We start from the raw sequence: 13,775 nt of genomic DNA, 5'->3' as shown, positions 1-13,775 counted from the left end.
GAGCATAAACAGTAGTGTATAGGATTTCCTAATAGCGCCCCCATGCGCGCTCACGATTCTACGGAAGCCGGCAGACCAAACCGGAAGGAAGTGCGCATTCAGCGTCTGGTCTGCCGATAATGCAAGCGTAGAAGAAGAAATGTGCTGTTTACCTGTGCAAAGAAAGAAACAACGAAAGAAAAATGTCTGAGGACTTCAGTGTTGAGGAAGAGCATGAGTTCTTTGCCGAGCTGAATGCGCTGGTTTGGTCTGCCGGCTTCCGTAGAATCGTGAGCGCGCATGGGGGCGCTATTAGGAAATCCTATACACTACTGTTTAGGCTCTAAAACGTTCTAAATGACTTCGTTTCGAGTAAATTCTGGATGCTACCCACTCAGGACACTTGGATTACATTGGACGAGCAGTATGGAGGAATATTGACAAGTTTTTGTGGACTTTTGTGGACCTTTCTGTCTCGGGCGCCATAGACCTCCATTATTTGAATGTCAGCAGACAGCAAGAAGTCTCCCAGATCTCCAGATGCATTTGAGATATCAAAAAAGTACTCCAGAGTGTTGTTCAGCATGGAGGTGAGTAGAAAATGAAGGCTAATCATGTTTTGGGTGTACTATTCCTTTAAACATGAGCAGGTCTAGACAAGGGCCAAAAGGGGACAGGGTCCCTGCAGAACTGGTCTCGGTCATTGGACTGAAGACAAGATGCTAAATCCGTTTTTAATTAATTCTTATGTATTTGTTTTTGTTTTTACTGCTTTACTTTAAAAATAAAATAAAAATATAAGTGTTGCCCTTTGAGCTCCAGGCATGTTGATTTGGAACCTCAGTGGCTCAAACATTGACCTGCAACTCCAGAGCACGAGTAGTTATTTTGTTCTTTGCAAAAGGAAGAAACAAACCAGATAAGGACCTGCAACAGGTTATTGTCCTATTGCAGATCCATAACCTGGGACCAATCTTTCTGACACTGGGCAGCACATTTCTCTCTAGAATCTCTTGATAGTCTTGAGATTTGACTGGATCCAGCAGATATTTAAAATCCCCTGTGCCAGATGGAGCAAAGCAGCTTTAGAACATAACAGAGCCTCCTCCATGTTTTTCCAGTAGGGAGAGTGTTCCTTTCTTGATATGCTTCCTTTTTTCACTTATGAAGATACAGTAGAGCTTATGAGGCACTGTAAAAGCTTTTCATTTTTGTCTCATCTGATCATAGGACATTCCCCCAAAAGTCTACAGGGCCTTGCTTGTCAACATTTAGTCTGGAAAATACCAATCTGGGTTTTTATGATTAATTTTTAACAATATAGCATCAATGGTAATCTGCCATTAAAGTTGAATCTCTATAACTTTTAAAACCATGCATAGTTTTCTTTCTGCTTTCCAATTATTGACTTCTATTCTGTCCTCGAAATACGAATCTTTGTACAGCTAGACAGATAGTTAACAACACTAAAGATTCCAGAAGTTATGCTGAGGATTCAAGTATTTTTTTGCTCTCTTTTCTTCCACAGTTTTCTTTCTTTCTATCTATCGAATCTGTAAGAAGACAAAGATCCGTCCATGTTCTGTATGAAACGGACTTTAATGTGCTTTCTGTTCAGATCGGTCCGACTACGAACTACGACTTAACATAGAAAAAGACGGAACAAACTGCACTAATGGACAAAGGTGTTTCTCAAACGTCAACTATAATGATGGGCAATTACTTACAGACAAATATTTGGTCATGCTCTGTATGAAACTTGACAGTTGTACGGTTTCATCTCAAATCAGTCCGTCCCTTAAATAGGTGCAACTAGGAACTACAACCCAACCTCATAGGGCGGAACAATTTCTGTGTTGGTATCACATAAAATCCACCCAAAAAATGCATTAGATTAAGGAGATGTCCCACACAAAAATAGGTAAAAGGTTTAGTGGTATGAACACTTGAAATGACATTGCATATCTGTTGTGAGCATAATATATAACTCGTTTTAGAATAATAGTGGCTGATTTGAGGTATTTATTTTCTACCCTCACATAATTAACTGGATTCTTATTGGATAATTAATTTTGTTAGAAGCGTCTATGACTCTGAATGTGTGTAGACAGATGTCTTTCCACGCAAAATACTTGAAGACTATTTCAGTTCACTAATACAATGGCTAGCAGCCTCAGTCAAGTGCATAATTAGCTGAATTAGATTAAATGACCAATTAAGAGACTAACAAAGTAAATAAGCCTAAGGGGATTCCAGTGAATGCGGGAGAATGGAATTAAAGTGGAATTAGATTATTGACAGGGAGAATGACAGCATGGTCGGACTAAACAGTTCTATTTCTGTCACAAATGTAGAGGTCGTGGAGGAAAATCTGAAAGCATTGGGTTTCAATGTGCAAAAACTGTAACATATTAAATAATGAACTCATACCAGCATGGTTCTGTTTCTGCACAGAAACAAATACTTTACTAGCCCATAAATACTTGCATTACTTTTTGAACCTCAACAAAGCTCAGATAAAAAGAAAACCATACCTTTGCTTGCACTTTCCACGTGCTCCAGTTCATCAGGAAACCCCAAAATCTCTGGGTGATTCTCTTCGCACTTCTCAGCCAGAAAATGGAGAAGTGTTGTGTTGTGGCTGATGGATTTAGTGTCTCTTAGCTGTAAAGAAAAGGGAAGAAAACATAGATTTATTGACAGTTTTTGTGTTTAAACATTTTAATCATTTAAAGCTTAATATTGCCCTTAATATTATTTTTTTCCTGAAAACATTATTAGCAATGAATAAGTTGAAATGTATCTACACCATAAACACAAAAACTGATTTAATAAATTTTTCAAGTTAGGCTTAAGGATTTCAGATTGGTGAAACGTCCTCAGGATTATAATTGAGTCATGCCAGAATAAACTCCACTAAAGCTCATTCATTCTGTTAACTTCAACTGTTAGCATCCAGTGGAGACAGAGTGAGAAAATCCTGCAAAGGAATATTTGAAGACTTTAAATATTTCAGACTTCACAGCATTAATGCTCAGATGGACAAATAAAAAAGGAATTATCACCAGTTGACTGTGTATGTTTATTTCCTCTTTGGGACACATTTTGTGCCAGTTTTATTTGAAAAATGTTAATGTTATAAACTTTCTCTGACACTGATGTAAGAATAGCGCTCCCTTTCAGAGTGACTGCTGTAAAATAGTAATCTCTGTCTAGGTAAACTACATTTATGTAGGTCATAAAAATGAAATGCTTCACACTAAACACATAAGAGAAAATGAGTATCCAAAAAACAGATTTAAAAGGACAGTTCTCCTTTTAAGTTGCCTTTGGAGGAGCTTGTTAAAACCCTAACTAGAGTTTTCGCCCTTCTTTACTTCTTTACTCCTCCTACTGCAGACCTAAGAAAACAGTAAGTCTGACTGGGCTGGTGTAGAAAGTAAGGTAAATTTACTAAAATATAACTTATCACAGATAAAATCCATAAAGTTCAACATAAAGACAATGGAAATATAAAAGATTAAAGGTAATACTGTTAAAATAACATGTTTAAAATCAACTCTCTGACCCAGAGTCACCATGTGACCAAAAGAAGGTATTTTGTTTTAGTAGACAAAGTTTCCTGCTGAGTTTTTTTTTTTGGAAACACCTCACGTAAATCAGATTTTGGTAACCAAGTGTGAAATAGCTAGGGTAAAATAAAAGTTTGATGAACAGTGAGTTCTGGGTTGCAGAGCCATAATGCACTTATAGAGTTAAAATACATCATGTATATGGATGTTCTTTGCACCCATCCATCTCTCTGTCTGTCAATAGGTTTAAAAGTTATGATCTAAGCACTTCTTAAGTAATAAAAGTAAAAATTTTATTTCAATACACACTATTAAAATTACTTTTTAAACTGTCACACAGTGTCTAGTGTCAACAAAGGTACAAAGATGGACACAAACTAAAATTTATCATAATTTTACTAATAATTTTTTTATTGCCAGGATTCTCTTAACTATCTAAAAAAATATATGCTATGGTTAGAAGCCTAATTGGAACATTAAACTGTTAAGCAATGATTTTAGCTACTATTTTGTGACTAATTTGTGATAATCTGAAATAAAAGCAATTATAAAGCATATTTTTTTTCAAAGATCAATTAGCTAAATAAGTTCCCTCTATCTTTGGGGCTTAAAAAAAAATCGATTCTGAAAAAGGTTAGTTATCCATTTCAGTAAAATGTCCACAACACAGCCGATTTTACAATCTGACACATTTCACTCCAACTGTACAAATGCTAATTAATATAGTAAGGAGGTTGTAAGAGACTAATACCAGAAGTGGGATTTTGCTTTTCTTAAAAAGGCCACTACCCGAGCAATCACAAGGATTATTTGTGTAATTTCTGAGGTTTACAATAAAAAATAAATAAAAATATCACAAAAGAAAACACTCTGCACTACTTTCTAACATCTCACACCCCTGAGAAGCTAAAAAGTCCACCACTGTATCAGCGCCATACCTGTGAGTGTGATTCTTCACATGCAGAAATCTTGTTTCAAATTCACTCCCCACCGTGACTGCAATGCAGTTCGAATGGCATGCTGGGAAAGCTAATTAGCACAACACTGCTCTGTGGGCTTGGGCTGATAATATCTGAGCAGTAAACAAGAGGCAGTTGAAAATGCCCACGTATAAGCATGCAGATACACGCGCAGATTCGCTAATTGGAACACATTTAGGTAATACTGAAACAATTACCGGCTACAGTATATTGTAATAGTAAAAAGATCTGACAATTTGTCCTAACTACCATCACATATTAAAAGACATTGAGTTATATTTCATGAAAATAAGTTCATCTTCCAACAACTCTCATTTCTGTGGAGAACAATGCATATCTCCCACACTGATTTCATCTCATAACTATCAGAAACAATTTGATTTATAAACATCCACAAACAGAATGCTTAGTGAGACAGCTGTAGAGGGGATCAACAGGTTCTAGCATATTGCCCCAAGCTTCACTGACTAAATGTGAATATCTGCACTCATGCAGAGCAGGAGAATGGGGATGCTGGGGTTTCATTAAGAGCACTGGGTGTACCTAGAAACCCAGTCGTTTCAGGTAATATGGCTGAACTAGAATTACTAGGTGAGACCTGAGAAATAGAGTCATTACTCAGAACAATTGATCTCTCTTATTTTTCCTGGCATCTATGCTACATTAAAAACGTATAAATTAATCTTACACAAATATAAATGAGGGTTTGATGCTTCAAAATCAAGTAAAGGATGGGGAATTTGTATGTTGAAAGAAAATTAAGATGATTTTATAGTTTAGATCATTATTAAATTCATAACATTAAATTCCATTTTTTAGTGGGAGCAATATCAAGTTTGATGTATATTATGTAGGTTTTGAAGGCGTCTAAAAGAGAAGGAATCAGTAAACAGCTAGAAATTCTTGTGTTTGTTCCAAACCTAAACTACCCTGAAATAAATGTCCATACGGGTTTGGTTCTTGACTAGGACACTAATACCTGAATATGATTCAATCTAATCTAATTCACTGTAGCTCCATCTTTATGTTTAGGATTGTTGTCCTTCAGGGAGCTTTCCTGCCACCCTAGTTTTAGTTTGATCTCTGCTTAATGTAAAATCAAATAAAGTGAAGCTCTAACCAGGAAATTAGCCTTATGTGATATTTCCTGAAACCATGCTCATAATGGTTTAAGTGTGTAATAAAAAAGTGCAGTCTCCACCTCACAATGTGTTCATATGTGGGGTAAAAAGTATATATTTTTTTATCTACCCAAAGCATCTTTTCCCAACGTACTGCAAATACTTAAACTATGGACGTTCCCCTCTAACTCTATGATTTATGTATTACTTTGTACAGGTCATCTATGTAACATTCTATAAAATACCCTTAAACCTATTACTGTATTGAATGAATAAATGAAAGAATATCACTAATAATCGGAATAGCAACATCAGAACAATAAATAAGCTTATCTGCAACAACTTTCTGAAAAGGAATCAAAGCTACATTATATAAATATGGTGCAAACATACTCTATATTTCAATGATATTTAGTAAAACTTGTTGATTAATAGAGCAAAAACATAAATAAATTGAAAAGTAAATAGAAAGATAAGGCTCTTAGGTATTTGACAATTTGCAACTAAGCTTTTTGCTGACACATTGGATGACACATACAAAAAATATGCTTTTATTTTTTTCTTCCAGGAACTGGAATAGACTTTATTGGCGACATGGTAACTAAAAAACCAAGTAAAAACACAGAAATACTTGTTTTAATCGTTTATCACAAATTGTTTAATTATTATGAAATTAACAATATTACTGCATGTAGCCCATTTTCCTCAGGCCACATAACTAAGAATGTGACAGAATTATAAAAAGTCAGAACAGTATGAATACTTTATGAGGACACTTTAGGAGTATGTACATGCACATCAAACAAACCATGGTGTCTTCATACTAATTGAAGGCTCCTAACTCAGCTTGTATACATATGCACTGAATGCAACTGGTTGCAATGGATTTTATTTAGGAGCGTGAGAGAGAATTGATATTAGTACAGATAAATACTAAATTGAAAGATTTTCAGTTGCAATTAATGTTGTAAACTTATGCTGCGTTCACACCGGACGCAGCAGGAGCAGCAAAATCGCTTCTGTTGCTTGCTTTTTGCTGCTTGTACCTGTTTAATTCGTGCGCGGCTGAAGCAGCTTTGCTGCTCTGGCTGCGCGGTGCAAAAGTGTGTCTGATGCGCGTTGGGCGGAGCTACTCTATCCTTTCTTTGCCTTTCAGCTATATTTGCTGTGATTAGTGGGAATAAAGTAGTTTTAATATGTTTTTAAGTGAGAAAATACACCTGAAAACTTAATCAGTGCAGTCAGTTCATCCAGATTACAATCCTGTCTTAAACGCTCCCGACGCGCTGCTTCAGCTGCTCAGACGCGCTGCGCCTGCTGCTCAAAACGCGCTGCGGGACCTTTTGCTGCGCCTTGACGCATGTCAACCATTGACTTTGCATGTAAACTCGCTGCTTCTGCTGCGCCTGCTGCGTCCGGTGTGAACGTAGCATAAGCGTCTGCCTCAGCACTGCAAACAATGAAATGTCAATAAGTCATTTTTTTCGTTATAATAAGTGCATTTTTTCTTGAAATGAGGAGGTAAGTGAGACACTATCCCAATGGAAGAAAATAATTACATTTTTCTGATTATCTTATTTCAAGAGTAAAAGTACTCATTCCATTGGCAAATCATCTTATTTACATGCTCAAATTAAAGGTAAATACACTAAATTTAAGAAATGTTTCACTTATTTCTAGATTATTTTTACAATGTAAGCCACGTTGATATATACCGTAATATCAAATTCAAATAGCATACAATAGAGTCAGCAGTTGTAATGACAAAGCAAATATGAAAAGTTTTAGTGGCATGAATAGTTTTGCATGTTAAATGCCATGGCTTTTTCTAAGGTGAGGATCTAGCCAAAGGTTATGTGTTGTAAGCACATGTTGTATAGCTACAATGCTGCAGTTGCAACATGTTTCCATTTAGGACCCTTTCTTGTGCTTTTTTTTTTAAATATGTTATTAAGTCAGAGATCCTAACCACTAGCAAGCATCATTTACTAACCTCATCCCCAGTAACTTACAATTTATCTTTGAAATACATTTTTTTTTTCATTCTTCCAGAAGATCAATAGAAAACGAGGGCTATAGCTTGTCAAATCTCATCATATTTTAATGGGAGAGTAGAGATATTGCATAAAAAAATCCAATTTCTAATAAATATTTTTAATGGACTCAACAGAAAAAAAACAATACCCAACGGTGGTTTTTTTTTTTTTTTTTTTTTCTTTTTAGCAACAAATTGTAACAGGGATATAATACAATTCTTCTCAGTATAAACAGCCCTGAGGTAAAATTATTCCATATTCCTCACTTGTAAATGCAACACATCTACTTGTAAGATCAGCTAGAAAGCTAAGCTATATTACAAGAAAACAATCTTGTCATTAACATATTTATCTCTAAGAAATATAAAGAAAAACAGATAAAGCCACAATTAATTAAAGACAAAGATATGATAAGAATGGAAAATCCTCCTATTAGCAGGATTCAATTTAACTCTTGATGCCAAAGCAGATAAAATATTTTAATTGCTTCTTATTTAGTCATACATTAGACTGAAAAAAGTAAAATCTATATAAGTGCAGTGTTTGCATAAAATTACAAATATTGCCTCATCAGTTCTAGAGCATATGTTACATCATGTGAGAACACATACATGTTCTTTAGTTATAAAGTGTACAGCAAGACCAGTAATTATAGCAGTTATTAACTGTAAACCTAACATAAGTATGTACAGTTGCCTGCATGTTACCCACGTAAATACTTAATACATCACTTTTGCTGAACTGAAACTGAACATAATTTTTTCTAAATGTAGTATCAATAATTTAACAGAGTTGATAAAGGAGTTCTAATTAACAAAAAAAAAATGGACATGGCCGTTGACTTCCTAAGATCTTTGATACAGTTCCTAATTTTCATTCAATGGTATTTTTACACAAATATATTCAGTGGGATATCAAATTAAGATCAATTTCCTAACTGAAATGAATATCTTACCAAAAATGATTATGTTTAATCTCTGGTTTTGGGACATACCTGTGCATAAATGATTTTATAATAACTAGGTTAAATGTCTGTATACCTCTTTGTTCAATTAGACGCTGCTCTATCCGTATCCTAGCACTACTGAGGCATTTTCAACAGTCAGAATGTCTCACATAGAGGATTTTCGCTTTAGTGCAAGTGTTTTTTAGCGACTGGAAGAGCTTCATTCCAGACATGATTCCGTGGGCATTCTTCCATGCCCATGAGCCCAGAGAGCTTATGAGAACAGGCTGGCTTTCAGGAAACTTTCCATTCCACACAAAACGAGAATTAAAGCATGGGGCTAAACAGTGAAGCAGAAGGTGGGTCAGAAGGGGCCCTTTCCCTCTGCATATTCCCATCATCAAGCTCCACGCTGATGAGTGCATTAGGTACCCTAGATCCGACACCCAGGGGGGGCATTTACTTGATTGACTAAAGTGAGAAAGCATACTTTTTCATTCTTGTCCATCAATAATGGCCCAATCAGCCCCCTGAGGCGTTTACCAGTTCTAAACTAAACACTGATTCACTCACCTCGCAAGAACACTACACTTTCTTCATCACAGAAAACCCTATCCTACATCATACACAAAGGCTTTAGAGCTAAAATGGAGAGAGGTAGTCTTTAAAACCCACCTATTGCTCTGTGATCTTTTTTTTTTCCCTCTTTATGTAAAGCAGCTGAAGTTTTTCCTTTATGTCATATCCAACTAGCCATCCAGTTCAAAATGAATGGTAAAACTAATCAGCTCCCATAATCTTGGAAACCAAACACATCTACTCCAAAATGCTAGAGGGGAAATGAGGCAGCCTTGGTGGAGAACAAGAGCTGAGTTGGTTTTGAGGAAAAAACAGACACTAATGCATTCTGTAGACAGAATCTAGCATAATTAAAAGTAAGAGGCATATACAGGTCAAGCTATGTTTAACAGTATCCATCCATCCATATATATATATATATCCGGGGCCGGGTCGCAAACACAGCAGTCTAAGCAAAGATGCCCAAACTTCCTGATCCATGCACACTTCCTCCAGCTGCTCTGTGGGGACCCCGAGGCAACACCAGGCCAGCTCAGAGGCATAGTCCCTCCAGCGTGTCATGGGCCTTCCATGAGGCCTCCTCCCAATGGGACATGCCTGGAACACCTCCCGAGGGAGGCGACCAGGAGGCATCCGGAACAGATGCCCGAGCCACCTCAGCTGGCTCATTTCGCCGTGGAGGAGCAACGACTTTACTCCGAGCTCCACCCGGGTAACTGAGCTCCTCACCCGATCTTGAAGGGTGCGCCCAGCCACCCTGCAAAGGAAACCTATATGTATTTGCGACCTTGTTCGGTCATTACCCAGATCTCATGACCATAGGTGAGGGCAGGGAGGTAGATCGATCGGTAAATCGAGAGCTTTGCCCCTCTACTCAGCTCACTCTTCACCACGACAGTCCGATACAGTGACCGCCTCACTGCCGACGCGGCACCGATCCGTCTATCAATCTCACGCTCCATCCGTCCATCACTCGTGAACAAAACCCAGAGAGTAGCCAGTTTAAATTGAACATTACTCACAGGTCCCTTAAAGAGCAAAAAATAAAACTGCTGTCAGTGAGTGCAAATGTAAGGGTGGCTTTTAAACCTCTGATATCCATCAACCTGCGCTCACAAAATCAGTCTGAAGAATCCATGCCAGTTCTATGCCCAAGTAGCTCTTGAATTCTTCCCATTTATATTACTACTCGCTTAACAAACTACTAAAGCTACTAATTCGGACCCCTTTCTGTGTTTTGTGAGTGCCTTACCTTGCAGAGGAAGCTGACGTTGAAACCAAACGTCTGCGCGTTCCTTGAGCCAGCATTCATGTAGTTGCCAACCAGCAACACAAACTCCAGGAGTTTGCTGAAGCCTTCGCTCTTCTTCACTTCTTCACAGGCGAATGTCACATTCATGATATCTGGCCTAATGTTGTTCACCTGCTCCTCGAACGTCAGCTTGAAAAGAATCCCGTTGAGACGTGACCGCAGCAGCTTTACTGAACTCATCTGTAAAGTTAGACAGAAATAGCGAAGGAAATTTTGTCTTTGTAAGAAAAAAATACCCAAGGATGTCTACAAAACGTAACAGATTATGACACATCGTTCCTTTGTGGGGTGAAACAAAAACCCATTGCATCACTTTTTGTGGTACATGCAAAAACCTAAATATACATACAGTACAACAATACAAAGTAGCATATAAAATAATCTTTGGTTTGTCTTTCAGAGGTCCAAAGCTCTGATGCAAAATAAGTGGTCACATAGAAAATGTACATATTTGACCTTAATGCCAAACACTAAAGGCCTGACCTTAAAATAATCCAAATAAGGAGCACTCAATTGCAAAGCAATAAAAAAAAAATGGGTGCAGCAGGTAAGCTTGATGAGGAGGATCTACAAAAATGAGATGTCCAACTAGCAAAATGTGCAAACCAATGTAATTCTGGCCAATTAAAATTGATTGATAGATTGATTGACTGACTGACTAATTGATTTTTGAATGACTGCGATTTCATAGTTACATCAGCTAAAATAGTCAAAGAAGAAAAATGTGCCAAAGCAAGGAAAGGTTTTTAAATAGTAGGATCATTATACAAGATACTGCCCTGGGTGTTTACATGGGTATTTATATAGATGGATATTTATGTTTATATATATATAGTCATGCACTGTGTGTCAAATATAGAGAAACAGGTTACTGCACAGGGTATCAAGTAGTAAATTGCATATTATATATTGCACAAGTTATTGCTGTTGTATTGTTGCATTGTAGAGTCTGGCTGCAGCAGGGATGAATGACTTGCAGTAGCGATCATTTTTACAAACAGGGTGTAAAATGAACAAATCGTGTGAAACTGACTTTTTTAGATTGATTGTTAAAGACAGATGAAGTTTTAAGCCATTGAGACGGTTTGAGATACCCAGTTGACATAGCTATCTGAAAAACTGATGTTTACTTTTCTATTTATTAATGCGATCAACAATCTCTGGACTACAAATTAACGAGAACAGAAAGTATTCCTTATGTTGATATCCCTTCTTACTATCTACTGTCTATAAAATTAGACTATTTAATGTAGAGCAGCAATGAGAAAATATAAGCATAATTTATCTATTAAATACAATGACGTATGATCTACCTCCCCTCTAGTTCCCTGCCCCCTCTAGGGCTCACATGAACAGACTAGCACCTTCAGCCCCACCTCACAACAACTGGTTTGTAAACAAGTGGAAATCACTTTGAAAGCGAGCTTGTTGGTGACAGCTTGGCTAAAGGAAAGCTAGAGCATCTCTTATTTCCCAAGGGAAGTAAGAATGCAGTGAGGAGCTGCTTCATCAGTAGCAGAAAGAGTAGGTGTGTGTGTATGTGTGTCTGTGTGGAGGGGGGGGGGTATTATGGTTGAGGGGTTGCAATTACAACAAAGGTGAGATCACAACGTAAAGTGCAGCCTCTTTCTTCATTACGTCTTCTAAAAACACAAGAAGAAAGCAAGAACAAGAAGCTGGAAGAAACTCGTCTCCACCCCTCAGGTCGGACTAAACATATGTTTTGTCAAAGCATACAGTAGGTACTTCTCTAATCCTACTGAGGAGGTAACTTCAAAGGTAATATCTGAGCCTTTCAGTGCTGGATAGTCATTTAGTAAATGGGTGGCAAGAGCTGTTAATTAAAAAGTAATTAAAGCTGTAACTATACGGAAAGGTCAGATCAGCTTGAAGACGTGCTTCCCTTTAAAGATTTCCATCATTCATATTATTAGACGACACCATTAACACAACAGTAATGTGTAAACATACAGTAGCAGTTACACAGGTATGAATGTTGTTCATTTGGCTTCTTTCTTCATTTGATTTAACATGTCTTTTTTCTTTAATGTAATGTTTGTACAACTGAACTGACATATAAACAAAACTCGGTGCACAGATTTAGATTTATTTTGAATTACTTTAGGTTTCTTTTTTTAACCCAGGCAAGTTTAAAATACATAACCATACATGCTTTACACAGTTCATAAAGCCCTCTGATATTTGCTTACATTTCCTTCAGCACTCTTGGCAGAATAATTAGAAACCGTGCAGTTTTCAACTTTATCCTTCAATTTAAAAAACAACTTTGATGTATGACTAGGTTAAATTACTACACCAGTTTAAACCATTGCACACAAACTGTCCTCCTCAGTGAGAGTTTGGTGGTCTTAGTATCAAAAAAACAACCCAAGAACCACCAGGATTTCAGCCTTTTTCAAGGTTCAAAATGCTAAATCCCCAGTGTTCAAAACTGTCCTCATGCTACCAAAAATATATGATTTATGGTTTAAAGAAAAGTTACTGCTAGGAAACTACCATTTTTTCTACAACATTTTCACTAATAAAAATGTACAAATATCTAACCAAAATTACACCAGAATTATATTATTTCTTACAAAATGTGGCCTTTGATTTGGTTTTAGCTGTTACAGTGATTCTTGATTACAAATTAGTTAGAGTGAATGTATATGTTTAAGCCTTTATTTATGATCAGGAAACATGTCACACTTTACCAGTTCTTTAAGCCTAGTCTTGAATATAAATAATTATAATGAATATACAGTACTTATTTCTCTATGGCTCCAGATTTTAAAAAATAAACCCAAATAGCACCAGATACAACACAAACTAAAAAAGGGCAAAGGAAAGATGAGACGAAAGGACGGAAAGAGGGACACGGTTTTATGCAAAAAAATATTTATACTATTTAATAGTATCATTGGAAGATAAAGTCAAATTAAGGTTGAGAATTTCATTTAATTATTTTTGTTGTTTTTTTTTTGTTGTTTTTTGTTTTGTTTTAATTTGTCCATAAAATAGTAAATCTGCGCGTCTAATCTGCCATTAGGGTATTAAAATATCTGACCAGCACCATATAACACTACCTATAGTTCACAAGAAAGTGTCTGAAAAACACTTGTTTTTAGTTGCACCCTTCTCATCATCATCATTCAAAAGTTCAAAACAATGTTAATTAGCAATAGATGTTTAATAAAGTGTTGCAGGCAGTATGCCAAAACATTAATCATTTTGTGTTTAAAAAAGATTT

At 36.6% G+C, this 13,775-nt stretch overlaps 1 protein-coding gene across 6 annotated transcripts in view; it reads right to left on the bottom strand.

Annotated features, from left to right (window-relative positions):
* diaph2 (diaphanous-related formin 2) overlaps positions 1-13,775 on the bottom strand; it is a 542,053-nt gene that overhangs the window by 215,115 nt on the left and 313,163 nt on the right. For all 6 annotated transcript variants that reach the window (XM_038281299.1, XM_038281303.1, XM_038281304.1 and 3 more), the window contains 2 exons: positions 10,466-10,705; positions 2,514-2,643 (listed from right to left, as the gene is read on the bottom strand). In XM_038281299.1, the coding sequence (XP_038137227.1) occupies positions 2,514-2,643; positions 10,466-10,705 (370 nt within the window). The remainder of the gene's footprint in view (positions 1-2,513; positions 2,644-10,465; positions 10,706-13,775) is intronic.

Source organism: Cyprinodon tularosa, unplaced genomic scaffold (assembly GCF_016077235.1).
Source record: "Cyprinodon tularosa strain WSP-4 unplaced genomic scaffold, ASM1607723v1 ctg17, whole genome shotgun sequence".
Lineage (NCBI taxonomy): Eukaryota > Metazoa > Chordata > Actinopteri > Cyprinodontiformes > Cyprinodontidae > Cyprinodon > Cyprinodon tularosa.
Note: the sequence above shows the minus strand (reverse complement) of the source record. Positions and strands in the feature narration are given on the sequence as shown.